Raw genomic sequence first — 19,765 nt, forward strand, 5'->3', positions numbered from 1 at the left:
CCGTGTATATATGTTATTATATAACACAAAGCTGTGTCCTCCATTCACAGGCCCTGAAGATTCTCAGGACAGCAGAGTTTGCTTCGTTGGTTGTATTCATTGCCGCTCCATCTACAACGCCTACCAATCAGGTAAGGGAATCTGGTCTGCCCCAAGTCCTCATCACTGGAGCATTCCATCCTGTAGTCTAACGCGCTCGCCTCGCAAGCGATTGGACCTGGGTTCGATTCTGGGGCAGGACGAAAACTTAGGCAAGTTTCCTTACTTCACATACGCCTGTTTACCCAGCAGTAATTAGGAACCCGGTTGTTAGTCGATTGGTGGATCACTTTCTGGGGGTTATAAACCCTCCAAAAAAATAAAATTAAATGTTTCATCACTCAATCCATGACTTTTTTGAGACAATTCCATGCAAAATGTCTGCCACGTATCACCCACAAAATGCAATATATTCTGTAGTGTTTTAAAATGTCGACAACCTGATGAGCGTTATATATCAAATGCAAGGATCATTATTACCTTTGGGGATTAAGTGAGTGGGTAATAACTTTCCCAGTTAATCTCTGCTCATGAATAGTGGGATAATAGTCCTCCTCCATCCAGCACTAAAATCATCCCAATTTCTATCGCTAAACTGTTTGTGAATATCACAGAACAAGATGGTTTTACTGTTGTTAATAGTAAGGCAAGCAAACTCCGGCAAATTAAGATTTTTTTGCTCATTTTTCTTAACACTGGTGATTTTCATGGTGGAAGTAGGGTTTCCCAGAAAGTAGCAGCTTCCCCCCTCCTCGCCCATCGTCACATGGATATTCTAAACCTAGTGAGCATCAGGCGAAAAGTTGGCTGTTTAATTACTCGATTAATTCCTATTTAATTAGTAGATCACAGAGAGAAAACCTTGGAACAAATTAAATGGAAGCGAGCAAGAAAACATTAATCCAGATGGTTTCCTTTTTAGTCTGAATCCCTCAAGAGAATCCAGAAGGAATCGGATCTCCTGCAGACCGCCTACGGACACTGGTTCGATCTGACGCTGGTTAACAATGAGGTTGAAGAAACAGTGCAGAAACTGGTGGAAGCGATTGAGAGTGCATGTACCACGCCTCAGTGGGTGCCTGTGTCGTGGGTCTACTAATAGATCATCAGTATTGGAATGGATACAATATACTTTTTAAGAAACCACATAATCCCCCCACGTTCAGAGAATGTGTGTGTGGCAACAGACTGGGTTGGTGTCTGTCCGTCACCCAGTTTTTAATCTATATTCACATTTTGCCTGTTTATGGGAGTTCATCCCGTTGGTACACTCCATTCTGTATAAAGGATGAGGCCGTATTTACACGGTCAACATTTTTGACAACATATAAATAAATATTACGTGGGAGACATCAAGTGTTCGATTAATGTCAGAAATGCCATATTTTCACCGTCTGTGCTGCTGTCACCATCCCGTTTGTCTGAGTTTTGTTTGAATTGTCCACTTTTTTATATGCGTTTTTTGGGAAAAAATGTTTGTACCATTTTAAGCATTTTCTTACAGCTGGGCAGCTCCGAGCCATCCCTAGACACACACACAACACGCCTTTTTGAACAGGCAGCTCTTGGAAAGGAATGCTTCGCGATGTGCTCAGCCCCACAGGCAGTCGCATTGTACAGCCATTCCTGGGTGCAAACGTATCTCTCGATCTCACGCCAATAAGACTAGTGAACCTGTACAACCCTCCCCTCTGCAATGTTAATCAGGTATGAATCCCTCCCCCTCAAAAAAGTTTCTAAGTTTTCCTTGCTTTGCAGTACATCCTGGCATACGAGTGCGTCCATATTGCACATGTTCTTGCCTGTATTTATCCCTGTAATTTGCACAGCTTGCTATTTAGTACAATTGCACCACTTGAGGCCAATGGCCATGGTTGTATTAAACACGTCACTGCTTGTCCGGTCACAGCAGCTTACATACTAAATGAACAAAGGCAGGCAAGCAGCATGTCTTATTACACAGGTAAGCACAACTGGTGGCTGAAACCCACAGTGCAACCTGTACCTTCCATCCGCTATTGTGCAGAGTAGTGCACCGGGTATGTAGGTTCTGTGTACAGTACTGACATGTACTTATTTAAATGCCCGATCTGCTAAAATAGGTGATTTTACAGTTATGGTCTTCACCTCAAAGACAAGATGCGAGTACATTTGGTCCTTGAGGTCTTCAATTACTACACAGGGAGAGTAATTTGAACAGGTTGCACTCAAGTGTGAAAGATGTGTAATGCTATTAAATAAAATAAACGCACATGTTCTGTACTCATTCCCCTCCTCCCTTTACCGCATCTGCATTTTAAATGTTTTACTGATTAGCTGAATAAAGGCATTTACGTTTACTCAACCAAGAGAACTTTGCTACTGTTGTGAGCTCTTTACTGAATGATTCAAGTTCTTTCTTGTGGGAGATGTGGCAGCTCGTGTTAAGCAAAAAGCATCAACATATTTAGAGAAAACGTGATGCATACATGAAGGGGGGGGGGGTATAAGAGGTTAGGAAGGGTGGAGGCTCATGTGGGTTAGGGTTAGGTTAGGCTAAACACTAGCACAGGCTGGTTGATCTCAACGACCAGTTTCTGTGCTGCAACATTTTAGTTCTAAGTGCCTGCCTTGTCATTCCAAGCAGAACAATCACAACCAGATCTCTGCCACTGTAAAGGATCCTGTTTGGCATTTACCTTATCCACCAGTCATAAATCATAAATCGATTTGGTGCATTCATTCACTCAGTAGAAATTGGTTTTAGGGAATTGACTTCCCAGAACAGCCAAAACGTTTTACTTACAAGAACGTAATCCTCTTGGTATTTAGTTCAAGTCTATTAATGTAATTTGTGGAGTTACATTATGAGGTAGAGACTTAATTGTATATAACTGTAAAGAATATAAAACACTGATTCATCCATCGAGGATGCTTGTAGCCCTATGATTGACTCACCCAAACAGTTATGATTTGCAACTAACACAGGCATTCACTTGTGGCTGAAGCCACTCAGATGCATCATCAGTGGATGTTTCTAACCATCAGCAGCTGACATGCAAAACTCACATAACAATCAAAGATGGTCATACCGATATCTGCCACCCCCTCCTCACTATAAGCAATTGTAATAGATATTAGCTAATTCAGTACACACCAGGGGGGATTATCCAGAGGACCTGATATGAAAAGGATTTTACAGCAGTAGGAGAGCTGCAAAATTATTTTTAAAAAATTACTAGTTTTGTTTTAGCAAATTCTCTTTCCGCCAGTCTCTGCTTGTACTATTACAGTAGTGACACGTACATCACTTGGCGCTGAACACATTTCAATGGATCCCACCCTCACCAAAAAAACACCATTTTATCACAATTAGTTGTCACTGAAATGAAAGGTACACTCTTGGAGAACGCAAGAAAAGTACAACTAATTCTAAAAAAAATTAATAGAAAATTGATTTATTCATAAAAAAGTGTCCATTACAAGAACCACACACAAGCCTCTACAATGAACCTGAATGTACATCTTGGCTCAAAAACTGTTTTATCCAAATCCACTGCACACCCAGAACAGTGTGTACTGAAGTCAGTATTCAAGGTTTATTACAATGTACACACAGTCACAACGGTAACCTATATTTACAATACAAAAATACTTAAACCAGAATTAAGTTTACAATCTCATCCCAACATTCGTCAGGATGAACCTTTACTCAGATGGATGGATACAAAATGCTGCCTCTTGAAGAAATGGATATTTATTCCCGTTTCAGGTTATTCATACAGGTTTGATTGAGGGTGGAAGGAATCATACACAGCCATTAGAACTGTCACGTTTCTTGAAACTATTCTTCAAGGAGAGCCTTAATCCTCTTTAATCACAATGAAGATTTCCTAACAGCTAAGGAGGCTGGTGAGGGAATTCAGACTTGCTCAATTTAAAGTCTATCCAAGTGGCAGCAATTTCATCGTTCACAAATTTAGAATGGTAAACGGAGTATTGGGAGTTTGGTGATCTCCACATGCTGCTATTTGGGTGCCGAGCCACACCTGAATTTAGCCTCAGAATCATTGCATTCACTTTGATGATCAACAGTAGTTAACAGCGTAGACCTCAGTCCTGCTCTACTTCAACCAACATCTGGATTGATATAATAGGCAGTGATATTAATTTGATTCCCAAGACATCAAACTAGCAATATTGAGCACAGTATTCCTCCTTGTTCAATGAAGTACCGAAGCTGCTTTACGCAGATACCCTTTACGCAGATATGCCAAATACAAGTTCTCCCATCTCCCCACCTCTCAACACATTGAGCGATGATCCACTGCTTCCAGGATGTTAATACAACCAGAGAAACATCCCCCTCTCACTGCTACCCTTACTGTTACCCTGTGAATGGAATACAGGTGCAAGATGCTGCACATGCCAGCAAATGTAACGGTCATTCTTTCAAGTACAGCACAAATTCACCGTCTCTTTAAGCTGGTCTGGCTCTTTACGGTGGTGAACTTTCCTCCGTTTTCGTTCCTCACTGGATGGTAGTGTTCCTTTGTTGCCTGGCCTACATTTGGTTATAAATAGACTACTCCGATTTATCCTTTCTCTTTTTCTTCTTCTTGGAGCTTGGGGTCTCCTGTGGATGAGTGATGCCATTAGTATTGGGGAAACAAGAACACGTGGCACTCTATAATTTATATACAACACAATTTGGGACACGACATGTCATGCAACTCCAGGATGGTGGAAGGCGAACTAATGGACCTTGGTCTTTTGGCATAACAAATTATGTCCACTGAATATTTTTAAAAAGTACCTTTACGTGCCACTTGCTGTGTACGTACAGGCAAGGCAGATCATTTAACTATAGTCAAGGGAACCAAAGTTTTTGTTCTACTCAATTAACAAGTCCAGGGTTAAATTCCTAAACACGAAGCCCCAGTACTTGTACCTCTTTCTGTAACATTGGTAGAGCCCATTGTAATTTGGAGGAGAGCAGCAATCAGCACTTGGCTCGAACTAGGCCTACATTTGACGGTACGGCAACATGCTGCCACAGCCTTCTGGGCTTCTGTCAAAATACTATTAAATCGACACCACAGTAATGGACAAACCGAACAAGGCAATTACTGACAGCCTCATTCCAAATTCTCATCCAAGAAAATCTCACATCTCACCCACAAAATATACAGTCAGTTCACTTTGCAATACATCTTGTGAAGCACTTTGAGACGTACCCCAGCTTCTGCCTCTCCTGCACTCTCTAGTGATTTTTCTTTCTTTTTCTTCTTCTTCTTGCTCGATTCTGGATCCAATTCCGGGGTTGCCGGAGTAGACACTAACTCACCCCTTTCACTCCCTTGCTGCAAAAAGAAAAAAGTCAACAGAATAACAAAACAGTCCCCCCTAATGTAAAATAATCCCTTCGCCCTGTAAATACTGTACATGGCATGCATCCAGAGGAATCCGAAGCTAACATTCGTCTTATTGACCAACAGTTCAGAACAGCATAAAAATCCGCGAGTGGAATGCAAAGTTTAAGAAAACCCAACAAATGTGTAAATTAAGGGCCAAGCGCTAACAATAATTTAATGCCTAATAGCACCTTATTTTTAATGCTCAATGCCTTATTTTTGTCTAACAACCTACAGGACAGTTCAAGATCGCTGTTGGTTCAAGCCAATCAAAACCATCTTCAAATGTAGGGTTCACTGGTATAATTTCCTTTCAATCCCCGAATACAGCAATTTGAAGTATCATCACCATTAATTACCATTGCAGAAAGCTCTTCTGCATCCTCTAGTAACTTCTGCTTCTTTTCCTTCTTTTTCTCTTTCTTGCTGACTTCTGATACTGATTTGGGAGTTACTGGGGTAGTTGGCACTTCTGGCTCACTGTCACTTTCACTCGCCCTTTTTCTCTGTGAAGAGACGAAACAAGTTACTCATTACTGCAGAGTACAAGAGAATATTGGCATGTCACAGCAAACCAGTCAACATTAATCATCAGAGTGCATGGGAAGAATTTACGTGTTAGTAGAGTAACTATTTTTTGAACTGCACAACTGTACAATGAGGGCGCTATTGCACAAGGCAGACTATACAGGTGCATACAACTTGGGTAGAAAGGTCAGCACTACTGCACCAATATTAAATAACACAATGCTTGGGAACTCAATGTGCTTTGACAACTTTTATGTAAAAGGCAATGGTTGTAATTGCCAACTCAAAATGTTCCTATTTATGCCAAAATCCAGCGAGATTTCACATCAAAAACATGCACTGCGTCATACATGAACTCAGCGTTTAAAAATATGCATCAACTCAAGTGAGCAAATATCCTGACAGTTTGTCTCATATGCTACCAATCAGTTAGCTTTCTTTAGGGACACTGCCAGGGTTTGCCTATTCCTGCTTTCAAAATTGAGATTTCTTTAGGAATTAAACAAATATTTTATGACCTACCCAGTTAGTGCATACATGTATAAGCAAGTTTGCATCTTTCTCAATACAAACATTACTGATTTAACCAATTCAACCAATACTTGTAAAACATGTTTAGAATTATGCCTTAATTTGAAGCTAATGGTGACCAAAATCCCTAATTCAATGACAGCAAATAGACCAGTCAACCAATGTTAAGACGAATAAAGAGCGAACAGGAAAAACAAATTGTTTGCATTGAAGGATATGGGATTATCCAATCATGGGAATAAAAATAGCAGAATATTTACATCACTAACTTGTTCTCAGCCTCACTGAACTCTATGTTTAAAGTCGTAGTCAGAAAATGCAAAATCCAACAGTCACATTGGGCTGGGATCAGAGCTGCTGTTGCCAAGTTTACTTTGCAAACTGACTCCCTCTAATATCACAAGCCAGAATGGAGAGGGGGTAGCCGTTTGCTGTCAGTTCTCCCAATGTAGTTTAATAGTAATAAAATGACCATTGAACACTATGTTAAGGGATATGGGGCAAGGGTGGATAACTGGAGCCCTGATCTTATAAAATGGCAGAACAGGCTCGAGGAGCTGAATAGCCTACACCTGTTTCTATGTCGTAATTGCCCTCAACAGTGAGTTTCTACTGTAGTACACAGATTGCTTACCTTAACTTGCTCTGCTGTCTGTGCAGTCTTACTTCCACCACTAGAGGGAAAATAAACATGTGTTAACAGCCATTTTGTAGAAACATTCCCCCTTATCCTGAATCCAAACGCATTCAGAATCCGGCCAATTACCTATTTAATTGGTTACCAGATTCTCTCAATGGCAGTTAGGACAAACAAGGCAAAATTCTATCCAAACTCACTCTCAATATACTGTAGATTGGATTAGCAATTAACTCAATTCACTTCACAGTATACTTTGTGAACTGCTTTGAGACGCCTCAAAGATGTGATAAGGCACTATATCAAATGCAAGGATTATTATTTATTATATTTCCAGCTTCTAACCAATGTTTAAATGAATGAAGAGTAAACAGAAATGAGTTCTAAGCCTCACTGAACTCTGTGTTTACAATTGTTGCCAGAAAATGCAGAATCTGAAGACACGGGGGAACAGAGCTGCGTTGCCAAGTTCCTTTAGTAAACTGACTCGCTCTAAAGCTACAAGTCAGACTGGAGAGGGATAACGGTTTGCTGTCACCTCCCCCCAATGCAGTTTAATAGCATAAAATAATGCACATACCATCATGTCTTAATTTGACGCAACCTCAACTGCCTGTATATGAATCTCTAAAAGCAGATACCTCACCTTAAATATCCAAGGCACCAATTCATTCATCTACAGCACCAAAACCTGATTGAGAAATTCAATTCTCACCAATGGAAGCCCAGTATGTTCACCAATAGCAAAATGGGCCTGAATCCAAGCCCATCAAGTGTTAACTATTCATTACAGATTAAACAAATAGCAGCACAGTAAAACAATTGTGTGTGCACCCCCCCACCCCCAATGTATCTTATAATAACAATCCGTGCTTGATATAGTGCCTTATCACGTCTTCCGACAGCTTGCAGTGCTTCACATATACTGTAAAGTAAATTGACTGTATTTTGTGTAATTTTAGATATTATTATAAATTATAATATAATTGATATGTTATAATAATTATATCAGGCCTAGGTGTAATATCTAAAACAGCACTGTAAGTAATAGTGGAGCTCATTGAATAAATGAATGGAGTGCACCATCTAGTGGGGCAACTGCTAAAATGCATCAAACCCTCCATAGTTTTCACATTGATTGAATTTCACAATTAATTCTGAATGGATTCGTCTACAACAGAGTGGAAAACTTTGGAAACTTTAGGTCCAAAGTTGCCTAGTTCTTCCAAGCACGCACTTGTCTCAAACTACCAATTATTATTACGGTTAGGCTAGACAAGCCTTGGCAGTATATCCCAGGCCATGGTTGTCACTAAACAACTGTTCATACCTGTAATCCACGTAGTCCTTCTGCCATGCTACAGGTGTGCTTCCATTCGGTTTGCCATGCTTATCCAGTAGACCCTGCTTAATCATCAACTTCTTTTGACTTGCCTGCAAATAAAAAACTAGTCAGCGCACATTTAATCATCCTTGTGACTTTAAAACAGCACTGCACTCGATAGGATCAGCGAGACGAGAAAAGACCAAGGTCCATCTAATCCATCTTCTACCATCCCGGTAGTCAAATGCTACAATAAAGGAGGTATTGATAGTAATAAATTCTGTATGGATTTGTCTACAAGAGTGGAAAACTTTGGGAACTTTAGATCAAAATTTGCCTGGTTCCTCCAAGCATTTACTTGCCTCAAATTACTGTACTATATTCCACACTTGAACCAAGCCAGACTGCACTGCCATCAGTCTTGGGTGATAGATGAATGTCATCTTTACACAGAGTGTTAATGTCAAGTATTGATCATCATGTGGCTACAGTCTGGCTCAGCTGCTGCCCATTTATCACAAACAGCCTATTCCACAGAATTGAGTTAAAATTCAGATTTTATCATTGATGAGTTTCCCTTTATATTCGCTCTCCTGAACACTGATGTGTTAATGCCTTCTCAATTGAACAATGCACTGGAGCTCACCAATTCACTTCAAGATTTTTCATGAGATTCTCACTCGTCTTCAAATCCCTCCACTCCTCTGCACCACCCCAACCTCTCTGACCTCCTCTCTCCTCACAACAGTGCCTGTTGCCTTCATTCCACTGGGTCTGGCCCTCCTTGTCCTCCGAGTTCTCCGCTCCACCCTCGGCGGCCGTGCCTTCGGCTACTATGCTCCGAGGCCCTGGAACTCCCTTCGCCCCACCTTCCTATTTTCAGGTCTCTGCTGAAGACCTTTCTTTTCGACGGCGCCTTTGGTCACCTTCCTCCCCCTGGCTCCCCCCCCCCCCCCCCCCCCGGCTCAGCCCCGGGATCCGTTACTGTGAAGCGCTCTGAGACGCCATCTAGCGTGGAGGGCGCTATATAAATCCAAGTTGTTGCTGTCATTGATATTGTACGATCTTGACTTACCTTTGGCCCCAGCCCCCATTTACGAGGGTATGTGTCTCGCTCCATAATGACTCGCTTGATCTTTGCTACAATACCATGGTCACACGTTGATATCACTGCTGTAGTCATTAGTGCAATACCTGATGAAATACAAACTGATCAGGTATGCTGGAAGCACCTAATATACACATTAAACACATTGCCTACATTAACCTATCCTGTTGAGGTTGTGAGACAGTTGGGCAACAAACATCCAAGCTTCATAAGACTTTACTCATTAGACTACACCATATTTAGATTGGAATTAGCCCAGCATGGAGGAATGCATTAATCTCTAAAGAATTAAATGTAACTGTACAAAGTGTAAAAGACCAAGGTCCATCTAGTCCACTAGAATGCTAGAATAATGGAGATATTTATATTAATTAATTCTGCATGGATTCATATACAACAGTGGAAAACTTTGGGAATTCTAGATCCAAAGTTACCGGTGTCTTCCAAACATTTACTTGTATCAAATTGCTATTATAGTATATCCTCAAATATTATTTTCGACACTTGAACCAAGCCAGACTGTATTGCCATCAGTCTTGGGTGATAGATGAATGTCATCTTTACACAGAGTGTTAATGTCAAGTATTGATCATCATGTGGCTACAGTCTGGCTTATTAACATCTCTTACCTAAGCAAATCGCCTCTCCTTTTGTGGTGATGACAACTATCTCCTGATTCACCTCAATGCCATCTTCATACCGAAGGAGTCCAGGAAGCATGATCTTAGCCCCATAGCAAATGGCGTTCACCTAACAAAAGCATACAGCACCATGCTCAATAAAGCCACAGACCCAAGTAACACCAGTATGTTTATTCAGTTGCTTCAGGCTTAAGGAATGTGATCAAGATTATCAGATAGACCTCGTGTCCACCAGGATCACCCCAAATATGCAAACACTGGCTCTTCCCCCACTTAATGGTTCATTCACACGCACTTCCTCACCCTCTCCAAGGCCAGTGTTTTGCTCCCAGGAAAAGTTACAGCTATAAAACACTCAAGAAATTCAATCAGCATTCTGAACTGAATTACAAATTCCTATGCATGAGGACACTTACTGCGCTGTCCTTCATGACGATCCGTTTGTGGAGATCATCAACTTCTCAAGGGGATAAATGACACGGCGCAGATAAGTCTCATCCTTGTTGTTGTCGTATTGCCACTGTGCATCCAAAACGTCGTGCATGGTCACCAAGTTATCCTGAAGTTAATAAGTAAGCAAATAATTCTTGCATTTCGTACAGGAAATTTCTGTAGTACTTCTGTATGTGTAAGTGAACCTGGCAGCCAATTTGCACAACAATAGTCAGACAGTAAATGACCAATTTTTATCTGCAGTGATCGTTTGCCATTACATCAAGAGAAACTATTTGAATAATGACGTATGATTTTAATATCCACTTGAAAAAGCAGATAGGATATCTATAAGTTTAACATCTTACCCAAAATACAGTACAACAACAACAACAAGATTCCATTTATAGAGCGCCTTTCACGTCGGGAGGACGTCCCAAGGCGCTGTACAGTTGGGTCAGGACCCGAGCAGGGGGCAAATGGTGAGGGGAGGGAAGGGAGGGAGCGAGGAGGGTTAGAGAGTCGAGAGGGGAGCTGAAGGCACGGTCAAAGAGAAAGGTCTTGAGACCGGCCTTGAAGGAGGAAAGGGAGGAAGCGGCGAAGGCACTGGGGGATGGAGTTCCAGAGCCTCGGGGCTGAGAGGCTGAAGGCCACCAATGGTAGGGCGGTTGGGGCGGGGGATGTGGAGCAGACCGGAGCCAGACGAACGGAGGGTACGGGGGGGGTACGTGGGGGGATAGTAGGTCGGAGAGAGCAAGGCCGTGAATGGCCTTGTAGGTGAGGATGAGAATCTTGAATTCGATCCTCTGGGGGATGGGGAGCCAGTGGAGGCGAGCGAGGGTGAGGGTGGTAGTGAGGGTGGGAGTGATGTGGTCACTGGTGCGGGACAGTACACGAGCTGCAGAGTTCTGAATGACCTGCAGTGTGGAGGGAGGGCCGGGAAGGCCGGCGAGGAGAGAGTTCCCGTAGTCCAGCCTTAAGGTGATAAAGGTGTGGACCAGAGTTTCAGCAGCGTGAGGGGTGAGGTAGTGCCGTAGTCTGGCGATGTTCCGGAGGTGATGGAAGGCGGTGCCAGTTGTGGCGCAGATATGAGGGAGAAAGGACAGCTCAGGGTCGAACAGAACCCCGAGGTTCCTGATGACTTTGAGAGGTGGAGAGTGCGGCCTTGGATGCTGATGGTGTCAGCGCCTGAGGTGCGGAGGCGCTGACGTGAGCCAATCAGGAGGGCCTCAGTTTTGCGCACGTTGAGCTGAAGAAAGTTGTCTCTTGTCCAGGACTCGATGTCGGACAGACAGCTGTCAGGACATCGGTGGTCGTGGAGTTGAGAGTAGAGGAGGAAAGGTAGAGTTGGGTGTCATCCGCATATATGTGGAAGTTAACCCCATGTCTGCGGATGATGTCACCAAGAGGAAGCATATAGAGGGTGAAGAGGAGGGGACCGAAGACAGAGCCTTGAGGGACACCGCAAGAGACAGTGCGGGGGCCGGAGGAAAAACCATTCGTGGAGACAAAGTGAAGACGGTGGGAGAGGTATGACCTAAACCACTCAAGGACAGGACCTGAAGGTTTAGGTGGGAGGACAAGCGGTGGAGGAGGATAGCGTGGTCGACTGTATCAAATGCTGCCGATAGGTCGAGGAGGACGAGGAGGCAAAGGGAGCCCTGGTCACAGATGGTCAGGATATCATTGGTGACCTTGACCAGGGCAGTTTCTGTGCTATGGGCAGCACGGAAACCCGACTGAAGGGGTTCGAATAATGAATGGTTGGAGAGGAAAGAGCGCAGCTGGGAGGCGACAACTCGTTCCAGGACCTTGGACAGGAAGGGGAGGTTGGAGATGGGCCGGTAGCTTGATAGCTGCGACGCATCAAGGGAGGGTTTTTTCAAGGTGGGAGTGATGGTGGCAGTTTTTAAGGGAATGGGAACAGAGCCAGAGGAGAGGGACAGGTTGATGATGTCTGTGATATGTGGGGCAAGGAGGTGGAGCTGGGAGATAAGGAATGGAGTGGCGATGGGGTCAAGGGAGCAGGTGGTGGGTTTCAGGGATAGGATGAGTTTGGTGACAGAGGGTGGGGAAACGGGTACGAAAGTGTGTAGGGGAGGATGGGTAGGAGTCGGAGTGTGGGAGGGAAGGGGTGGGGGGTGGGTGGATGTTGGAGGGGAAGTGACCGCGGAGCGAATTTCCTTGATTTTGGATTCAAGGAAATCCAGCATCTCCTCGCAGTGAAGGTTGGAGGAGATGACCTGCGCGGGGTGGCGGGGGGGAACAGAGGAGTTGGGATGTGGTAGAAAACAGTAGCCTGGGGTTGTCCTTCACCTCCAGGATTATCCTGGAGTAGAAGGACGATTTGGCCGAGGCTAGAGTGGAGCGGTAGATTTTGAGGAGGTCCAGCCAGATTTGTCGGTGGACTGTTAGGCCAGATTTGACCCTCTAACAAAAAGCATTAAAGTACAGCCTAAATTATGAAGCCAATGTCTCGATGTGGAGGTTGTACCAAAGGCAAAAGTGTTACCAATCTGAGTCAGGCTGACACTTAAATAAAGCATCTTTACATTTCAGGCCTCAACAAAACTAGATACATTATGTTCTTATATAAAATTGTTAGCCAGAGGTCTGTCTGATTGGCAAATACATCACCATCATGTTCTGTGACCAATTGCCTTTCACTCTTCCAAAGCTTAATTACCAGAACAGGGTTAAGTGCCCTGCACCAAACTCAACGCTTTGGGATATATTTGGGCTTAAATGAAAAAAGATACATATCTTTATCCTAGGAGTTTGCATCAATTTAGCATATATCTTACTACATCACCAACTCAATTACTTTTAACCAATTTAAAGAGGTTGGTCTCACTGCATTACATTAAAGTGGCATCATTAGGAGTTGACAAACACAGGGACATGCCTACCCTTTCACAAAGTACACCAGATCGCACTCGTCTCAGCTCCTGCATCTGACCTCCAACCCCAAGCAGCAGGCCAAAATGTACACAGAGTGTTCGGATGTAAGTTCCTGCTTCGCAGCTCACCCAAAAGATACCTGAAAAAAGTAGGGGGAAAAACATTCATCAGATACCACTGTACATATCTGTTCATAACTATAATTTATGCATCATAATTTCACCCGACAATGAAAGGCAAACACTCTGAATAAGCTACCAGTCATTAACGTTAAGGAAATTTTATCCTATAAATGCATAGCTGCAGTATTTCCCCAATTTCCATCTCCATTCAAGATGTGAAGAATACCCGGCTATTTTAAGCCAAACCAGTATCTTCCAATATCAAACCACGAGTCATGCACTCAATTTTGTCAAACAAATAAAGAACATTTGCCTTCAGCCTAAAGCGTCGAACATGAAGAATTTCAAACTGGATTCTTCAATAAGGAATCAGTCGTACAAATGGCTACTCCTGCTAACACCCCAAATATATTACATCAACACTTGACTTCCAGAATCAGTTCTGGAGAAAATTCCCCATAGGATTCCTTAAAAGTAAAAATACAAGCGATCTTCACCACTAGCTATTACCAACTACACAGCAATATGCCTACAAGCCAGCTTCATTTTCGCACTGAGATGAACCACATCATATATAGCATTGACTTAGAAATCTATCATTTAGAACGCTAACCTTCAACCTACACAGCGGTGACAGGAACCACAAGTAAATACTCACCTAACCGTCTTTCTGGATCATATTCAAGTAGTTTGCTCTCATAAATTGTCCGAACACGCAACTGCCTCTTTACAGCTGCAATCAGAGGGGGTCGCTGGAACAAGGCGCCAGTGAGCTGATCCATGGCCTGAAGTGAGTAACACATTTTGCATAAGGGATCGTGAAGTGCATAAATAAAACAGGGAAATCATGGCACAATGACCCTGACAGCTGAGGTGATCCAAAAATCTTCACTAAATGCATCACTAATGTACAACAACAAGTACAACAACCTTGATTTCAGAGAGGAAACAATACAGCTCCAATATTTGGAATAAACTGGAACCTCAACCACTATAATTAAGCGATCTGAGACGCTGCCGTGTGTGAAGGCCACCACATACACGTAAGTTGCGGTTGTTAAAACACAACACTTGGGACTAATTAGTATTACTTTGGTACGTAATCAGATTGCATCAATCATCTTTGTTGAGTTGGATCCTAGAAGGGTCGAACTCTGCCAAACCCCCTCATACCCACAGGCACCCAAACAGGGACCAACAGCCCCTCAGTAAAACACCGATTGACCAGTTGGTACAAGATGGATGCACGACACCCAGAGTGTAAAACAGAACTGTGTGCTGTGGGGTGAGTGGCAGGCTGCACTCTGCGAATGGATAAACACATTCATCATTTTACGTACACATTGCTACAAAACATAAAAGTTAGTCAGTAGAACGATCAAAGCCTCCGGTGTAGAACAGAAAAGCTTTACCTTGGTCAGTCATGCACCAAGATGCCTTAATTTAGAATCAGATATTTCATGAATTAAACACTATTCGTACCTAGAAATAATAACAATAACTTATATAGCGCACTCCATGCAGGGTAGCGTCTCAGACCGCTTAACAGTGGCAGAGCCCAACTCCAGCTGGGGGGAGGTGACCATGAACATGGCCGAAGAGGAAAGTTTTCAGGGGCGACTTGACAAAGGGGAGAGAGGGGTCAAGGTGGAGGGATTGAGGCAGAGTGTTCCAGAGTTTTGGGGTGAGTGTTCAATAACAATCATCATTAGCCGTCACTAAAATCCATCCTGGAAGGAAAATCCCTAAACATCTCCTATATTTCCTGCTGGAACATTGCAAAGTCTCGCCAACCCTCCCTGGAAGCCCTAGCTAGACAAATAACCTGACACCCAACGTGGAAGACTTACCCTGCTAAGCTGAAGTTCACTTTCAATAGCATTGTGCAGCCGAACAACTCCCACATACTCTTTGCCTGCAAGTAACAGCAGTAGAGTAGTTAGGAAAGGCCACTGTTATTGTTTCACAAGTTGTGAAGTTAAGCTTTCAAATGAAAATACCAGTATACACATGGCACTCCCGCCATATACTGTCTGAACCCCAGGACCATACAAGAAACTAACACCCATTACTTACAATGCTTTCTACATCAACCATTAACCATTACTGAAGTCCCAGGTGTCACCAAATGCTATTGCAAAATTCTGTAAATAATCCTCAATAAAAATTGAAAGACCAGGGAATTCGGGCAGGAGAGGAAGAATCACTTACCAGCACTCTGTTGGGATTTTACTAATCTTGTTGCTCTTTCTACGCACACAATCAGACATCCAGTTACTTTAGGGTCCAACGTTCCACTGTGACCAGTCTTTTCCACGCGAAGGATTCTACGGATCCATGCCACAACTTCATGCGAGGACGGGTTTGCTGGTTTGTCCAGGTTAATAAAACCAGTCCTGGGAAGACAGGCCACGAACATTCAATATTTCTTTTTAATTAGCTAGGTTGAGAATTCGTAAGATAATTTCACAGAGGATCAATACAACCATCATTCTTTTTTCTTAATCTTGCAAGATCACATTATAGATGGGAAGCCAAATTCTAATTCCTAATGTTGAAGCATTTATTACATCATTCTTTCTATTGAATTTCAGCAGCAACAATACTCATGGAGTTAATGGCATCCAGTGCAACTATCTGGACACAAACTACCAAACTGATTCACCTAACAGTAACCTCACTAACCAACTCCTTAAAACTTTTTCTCCAGCATCACTCTGCAGATTAATAAGATACATAGAATGTACAGCACGGTGGAGGCCATTCAGCCCATCGAGTCTACACTGTCTTTCAAAGGAGGTGTCCAATCAATGCCACCACCCTGCCTTTTCCCCATAGATTTGAAATTATCAAAAACATGTACGAATGTAATATTGAACCAGCTCCTTTTCCCTTCCAGAAACCGCAGTGCTTCAAATAGGAAGCTTACCTAACATAGTCTGCAATTTCCCTCTTAAGAGGAGAGCAACCATTTGGCACAGGTGTGTAATGTGCTGTCCGCACATTGAGTTTATCGAAATTCTGCAATAAAAAGATTGTGATTTAGAAACAGAAGCAGCTCCAGTTAAATCATTCACAAGGAGGAACACAAAACGCAAAGCAATGCAGGTATGCCAGGTACAAGTGTCTCACAAAGTGCAAATCATCTTATAACATCAGTCCTGTAAATTTGCAGTTACTGGAAGTAAGGTACACTCCCAGAACAGATTCACAATCTGGAAGCATTGCATTACAATTTTGTAGGGACTCAAAGCACCATGTTATATGGGTATCACTCTGCACCAATACAAAATTTCTAACTATACAAAGCGGAAGCAGCAAATAAATTAAGCTGTTCTATAAATACACGTACAAGTTGCATACATCATAACTGTACTTTTGGATTTGACCATTACCTTCAGCAACAGTGGCCACTGAGACGTATCCAACTTCACAGTTTTTGATTCTGGTTTGATTAGAAAATCTGTTGTCTGCTGTATGTCCTGCGAAGAAGCACATGTTCAATTAACACACATCATACTGACTAAATCCTAGATTTAGGCATCAAGTAGTTGATCGTTTTATGGAGATCACTCCCTACATTATGCCAACATGTTCTGAATAAAGCAACCAAAAAGGTGATAAACACAACCATGTTATTGCTAACTCCCCAACCGCAATAAATAAGATTACATTCATTCAAAGCAAGTAACAATTCAGTGGCATGATTGGGCGTTAAGATTCAAATGCCACAACAGCGACACCACATGGCCTGACTACTCAAATTAATTTGGGTCTGCATTCATTGGTCTGCAGGCCTCTGAATGCAGTAGTGCATTTGACTCCCCGATTGAAACAACCACCAGTGAATATTACTGCTCTGCTCGAATGGCTGCTCATTGAAATAAGATCCTCATACCACATGCTCACAAACCCAACTATGCAAATTTCACGATTAGACATTCCCTGAAAACCAAAGATAGAAACTACAATTGCAATTTTTTTGTAACAACCCTGAATATGAACCAACACTTTATGAAAAAATGTCCCAAATCAAAAGAGCAACTATGTGACAAAAACATATTAAACACTTACCCCAACACCCTCGTCAGTTTTCTTCTTGTGTTTTTTTTGTTTTTTAGAGCCTGGGAAAAGGTGGAATACATTTAGACCCAAAAGTTTCATTTAAGATTAGGTTCTGTAGTCCACACTAATAACAAAATGGCAGAAATCACAGCATATAGCGCCCAAAATTTACATCTAACCTGCAATTTACTCATCCCAAACCCCCACTTTACATTCTCCCAGGTGACTTTTAACGATTACTGAGCAGAAGGCAGCCAATCGACCCATCGTGTCCCTCGGGATGCTTTTAAACAGTTACAGCAAAGCATTCTCTCACCTCATGATAGTCTCTTAAACCTTCCACTGAGGATCCTAATACATTAAAAATTAAAGTGGGTGAGGGGGGGGGGGGGGGGGGGGGGGGGGGGGGGGGGAGTAAACTATTTAGGGGAAGACCGTTATTTTGTTGTCTGGGCTCTCGATAGTGTAGACTTGTTTAAATACTACGCCGCGCATTCACACGTGCAACGATGAACGCCGTTGGGACTAAACGTTTTGGGGCACATCCTTTTGTGCTCTTCCAATAAATCGAGAACGCCAAAATTGGTGCTTTAAGCACTGAAGGCCTTTTTTCTCTTTCTCTCCCTCTCTCGCTTTCTTTTTCGTGTGCAAAAACTGCACGAAAACGTCCACAACGGGGAATAATTCTCCAACGGCCGAAGCAGTTTGCAACGGCCAAAGAGAAAAAAATAAATGAAGCCGTTTGAGGAGAAAATAAACGGGTTGATTTCCGAGCGTGTGCGCGTATTTGAACAGCTCGCGGGATCGAGCCCCGGGCAATCAAGCACAGCGGCCTTTCCCGAGATGGCTTTCTGAGGGGGTTTTTTTTTCGCCCCCAAACCACTGTCTCTGAAAATAATACGTATTAATGCATTAGGATTGTCGGGTGTCAGACGAATAAATGATTTCTCTCTCAGCACTCGGGGAGGGGGGGATTTGCAGGCGCTCTCTCACACACACGCGCGCGCTCGGAGCGCGGCAGCCGCTGCCACGTGCTGAGGGAAGCCCGTCATGCGCTCGCGGCCCTGGGGTGTGGGGGGGGAGGAGGCCCGCGAGGCGCTGCCCGCCCGCACCCCGACCTCCTCGCTCGCCGTTTCCCGGGGATTGAGTGAATGAACAAGTGAAGAATAAGGAGGAGACGAGGAGGAGGGGGGAGAGAAGCACAGAGGCTTGCGGGAGACACGCTGGCGGGAAAGGGCGGCAAAGCCCCCCGCCGCCGCGCGGCTCCTCATCCCCCTCCCCGCACTCACTCAAGTCACCACACTCCCTCCATTCCCGCCCCTTGTCCCACGCTTCACCCCGCCCGCCCGCCCGCCTCACACCGCCCAGCCCGAGCCCCGCGCTCACCATCCCCGTCCGCCATCTTCTCGCCGCCGATTCCGAAAGACCGAAGGGAAGCACCGACCCACAAAGCACCGCGGCGCCGCGCATGGCAGCTGCCAACCAACCGGCCGGGCCGCCCCGCGGCGCACGCGCACAGCGCTCCACACCCGCCCCCTTCCCGCTGGGGGCGGGGCGGCGGCGGCCTTCACACTGCGCATGACAGCAACACAGTCACGGCTGGAGGGGAGGGCGCAATGCTCCTCTGCGCGCCTGCGCATTAGCACATTGATCCCCAACCCCCACACACACTGTGCATTGTTATATAACATTATCATCATTCCCTGACTGTTTGTGGGACGCCTCTGTGTGCAGTTGGCTGCCAGGTTTCACCCGCAAAACATGCAGTCAATTTGCTTTACAGTTTACTCGTAGGATTCTGCAGCTCAGTGGTGAGAGCACTCGCCTCGCAAGCGAGAGACCTGGGTTCGGTTCCCGGCAGGTCAGGGCGAAACCTTGGGCAAGGTTCCTTACTCCACACGCCTGATAATAATCCCTCAAGAAAAAAAAACAATAAAATTGGTCACTTCAATCCACGACTGTTTGTGGGCCATTGCTGTGCACAATTGGCTGCCTCGTTTTGCCCACAAAATACAGTCAATTCACTTTACAGTATATTCTGTGA

General features: G+C 43.9%; 2 protein-coding genes and 4 non-coding genes across 7 annotated transcripts in view; 1 reads left to right on the top strand and 5 right to left on the bottom strand.

Annotated features, from left to right (window-relative positions):
* Window positions 1-2,383, top strand: part of mpp1 (membrane palmitoylated protein 1) — a 36,405-nt gene extending 34,022 nt beyond the window's left edge. For both annotated transcript variants that reach the window (XM_042340638.1, XM_042340637.1), the window contains exons 11-12: window positions 51-131; window positions 962-2,383. In XM_042340638.1, coding sequence (XP_042196572.1) covers window positions 51-131; window positions 962-1,138 — 258 coding nt within the window. In that variant the 3' untranslated portion in view covers window positions 1,139-2,383. The remainder of the gene's footprint in view (window positions 1-50; window positions 132-961) is intronic.
* Window positions 2,384-3,460: 1,077 nt separating this feature from the next.
* Window positions 3,461-19,186, bottom strand: dkc1 (dyskeratosis congenita 1, dyskerin). Its single transcript, XM_007891332.2, is given in 17 exon segments — window positions 3,461-4,654; window positions 5,256-5,381; window positions 5,792-5,938; window positions 7,126-7,165; window positions 8,459-8,562; window positions 9,528-9,646; window positions 10,190-10,310; window positions 10,618-10,649; window positions 10,652-10,760; window positions 13,543-13,673; window positions 14,315-14,441; window positions 15,507-15,571; window positions 15,868-16,052; window positions 16,586-16,677; window positions 17,052-17,138; window positions 17,731-17,780; window positions 19,108-19,186. Coding segments are annotated over 17 exon segments (1,602 nt in total). The 5' UTR covers window positions 19,124-19,186; the 3' UTR covers window positions 3,461-4,603.
* Window positions 8,863-8,938, bottom strand: LOC121850226. Its single transcript, XR_006085516.1, has one exon. It is a non-coding gene; the product is annotated as a small nucleolar RNA SNORD83 (small nucleolar RNA).
* LOC121850227 lies at window positions 10,086-10,161 on the bottom strand. Its single transcript, XR_006085517.1, has one exon. It is a non-coding gene; the product is annotated as a small nucleolar RNA SNORD83 (small nucleolar RNA).
* Window positions 13,245-13,363, bottom strand: LOC121850224. Its single transcript, XR_006085514.1, has one exon. It is a non-coding gene; the product is annotated as a small nucleolar RNA SNORA36 family (small nucleolar RNA).
* LOC121850225 lies at window positions 14,756-14,992 on the bottom strand. Its single transcript, XR_006085515.1, has one exon. It is a non-coding gene; the product is annotated as a small nucleolar RNA SNORD17 (small nucleolar RNA).
* Window positions 19,187-19,765: the final 579 nt, after the last annotated feature.

The sequence above is a fragment of the Callorhinchus milii genome, unplaced genomic scaffold (assembly GCF_018977255.1).
Source record: "Callorhinchus milii isolate IMCB2004 unplaced genomic scaffold, IMCB_Cmil_1.0 Scaffold15, whole genome shotgun sequence".
NCBI lineage: Eukaryota > Metazoa > Chordata > Chondrichthyes > Chimaeriformes > Callorhinchidae > Callorhinchus > Callorhinchus milii.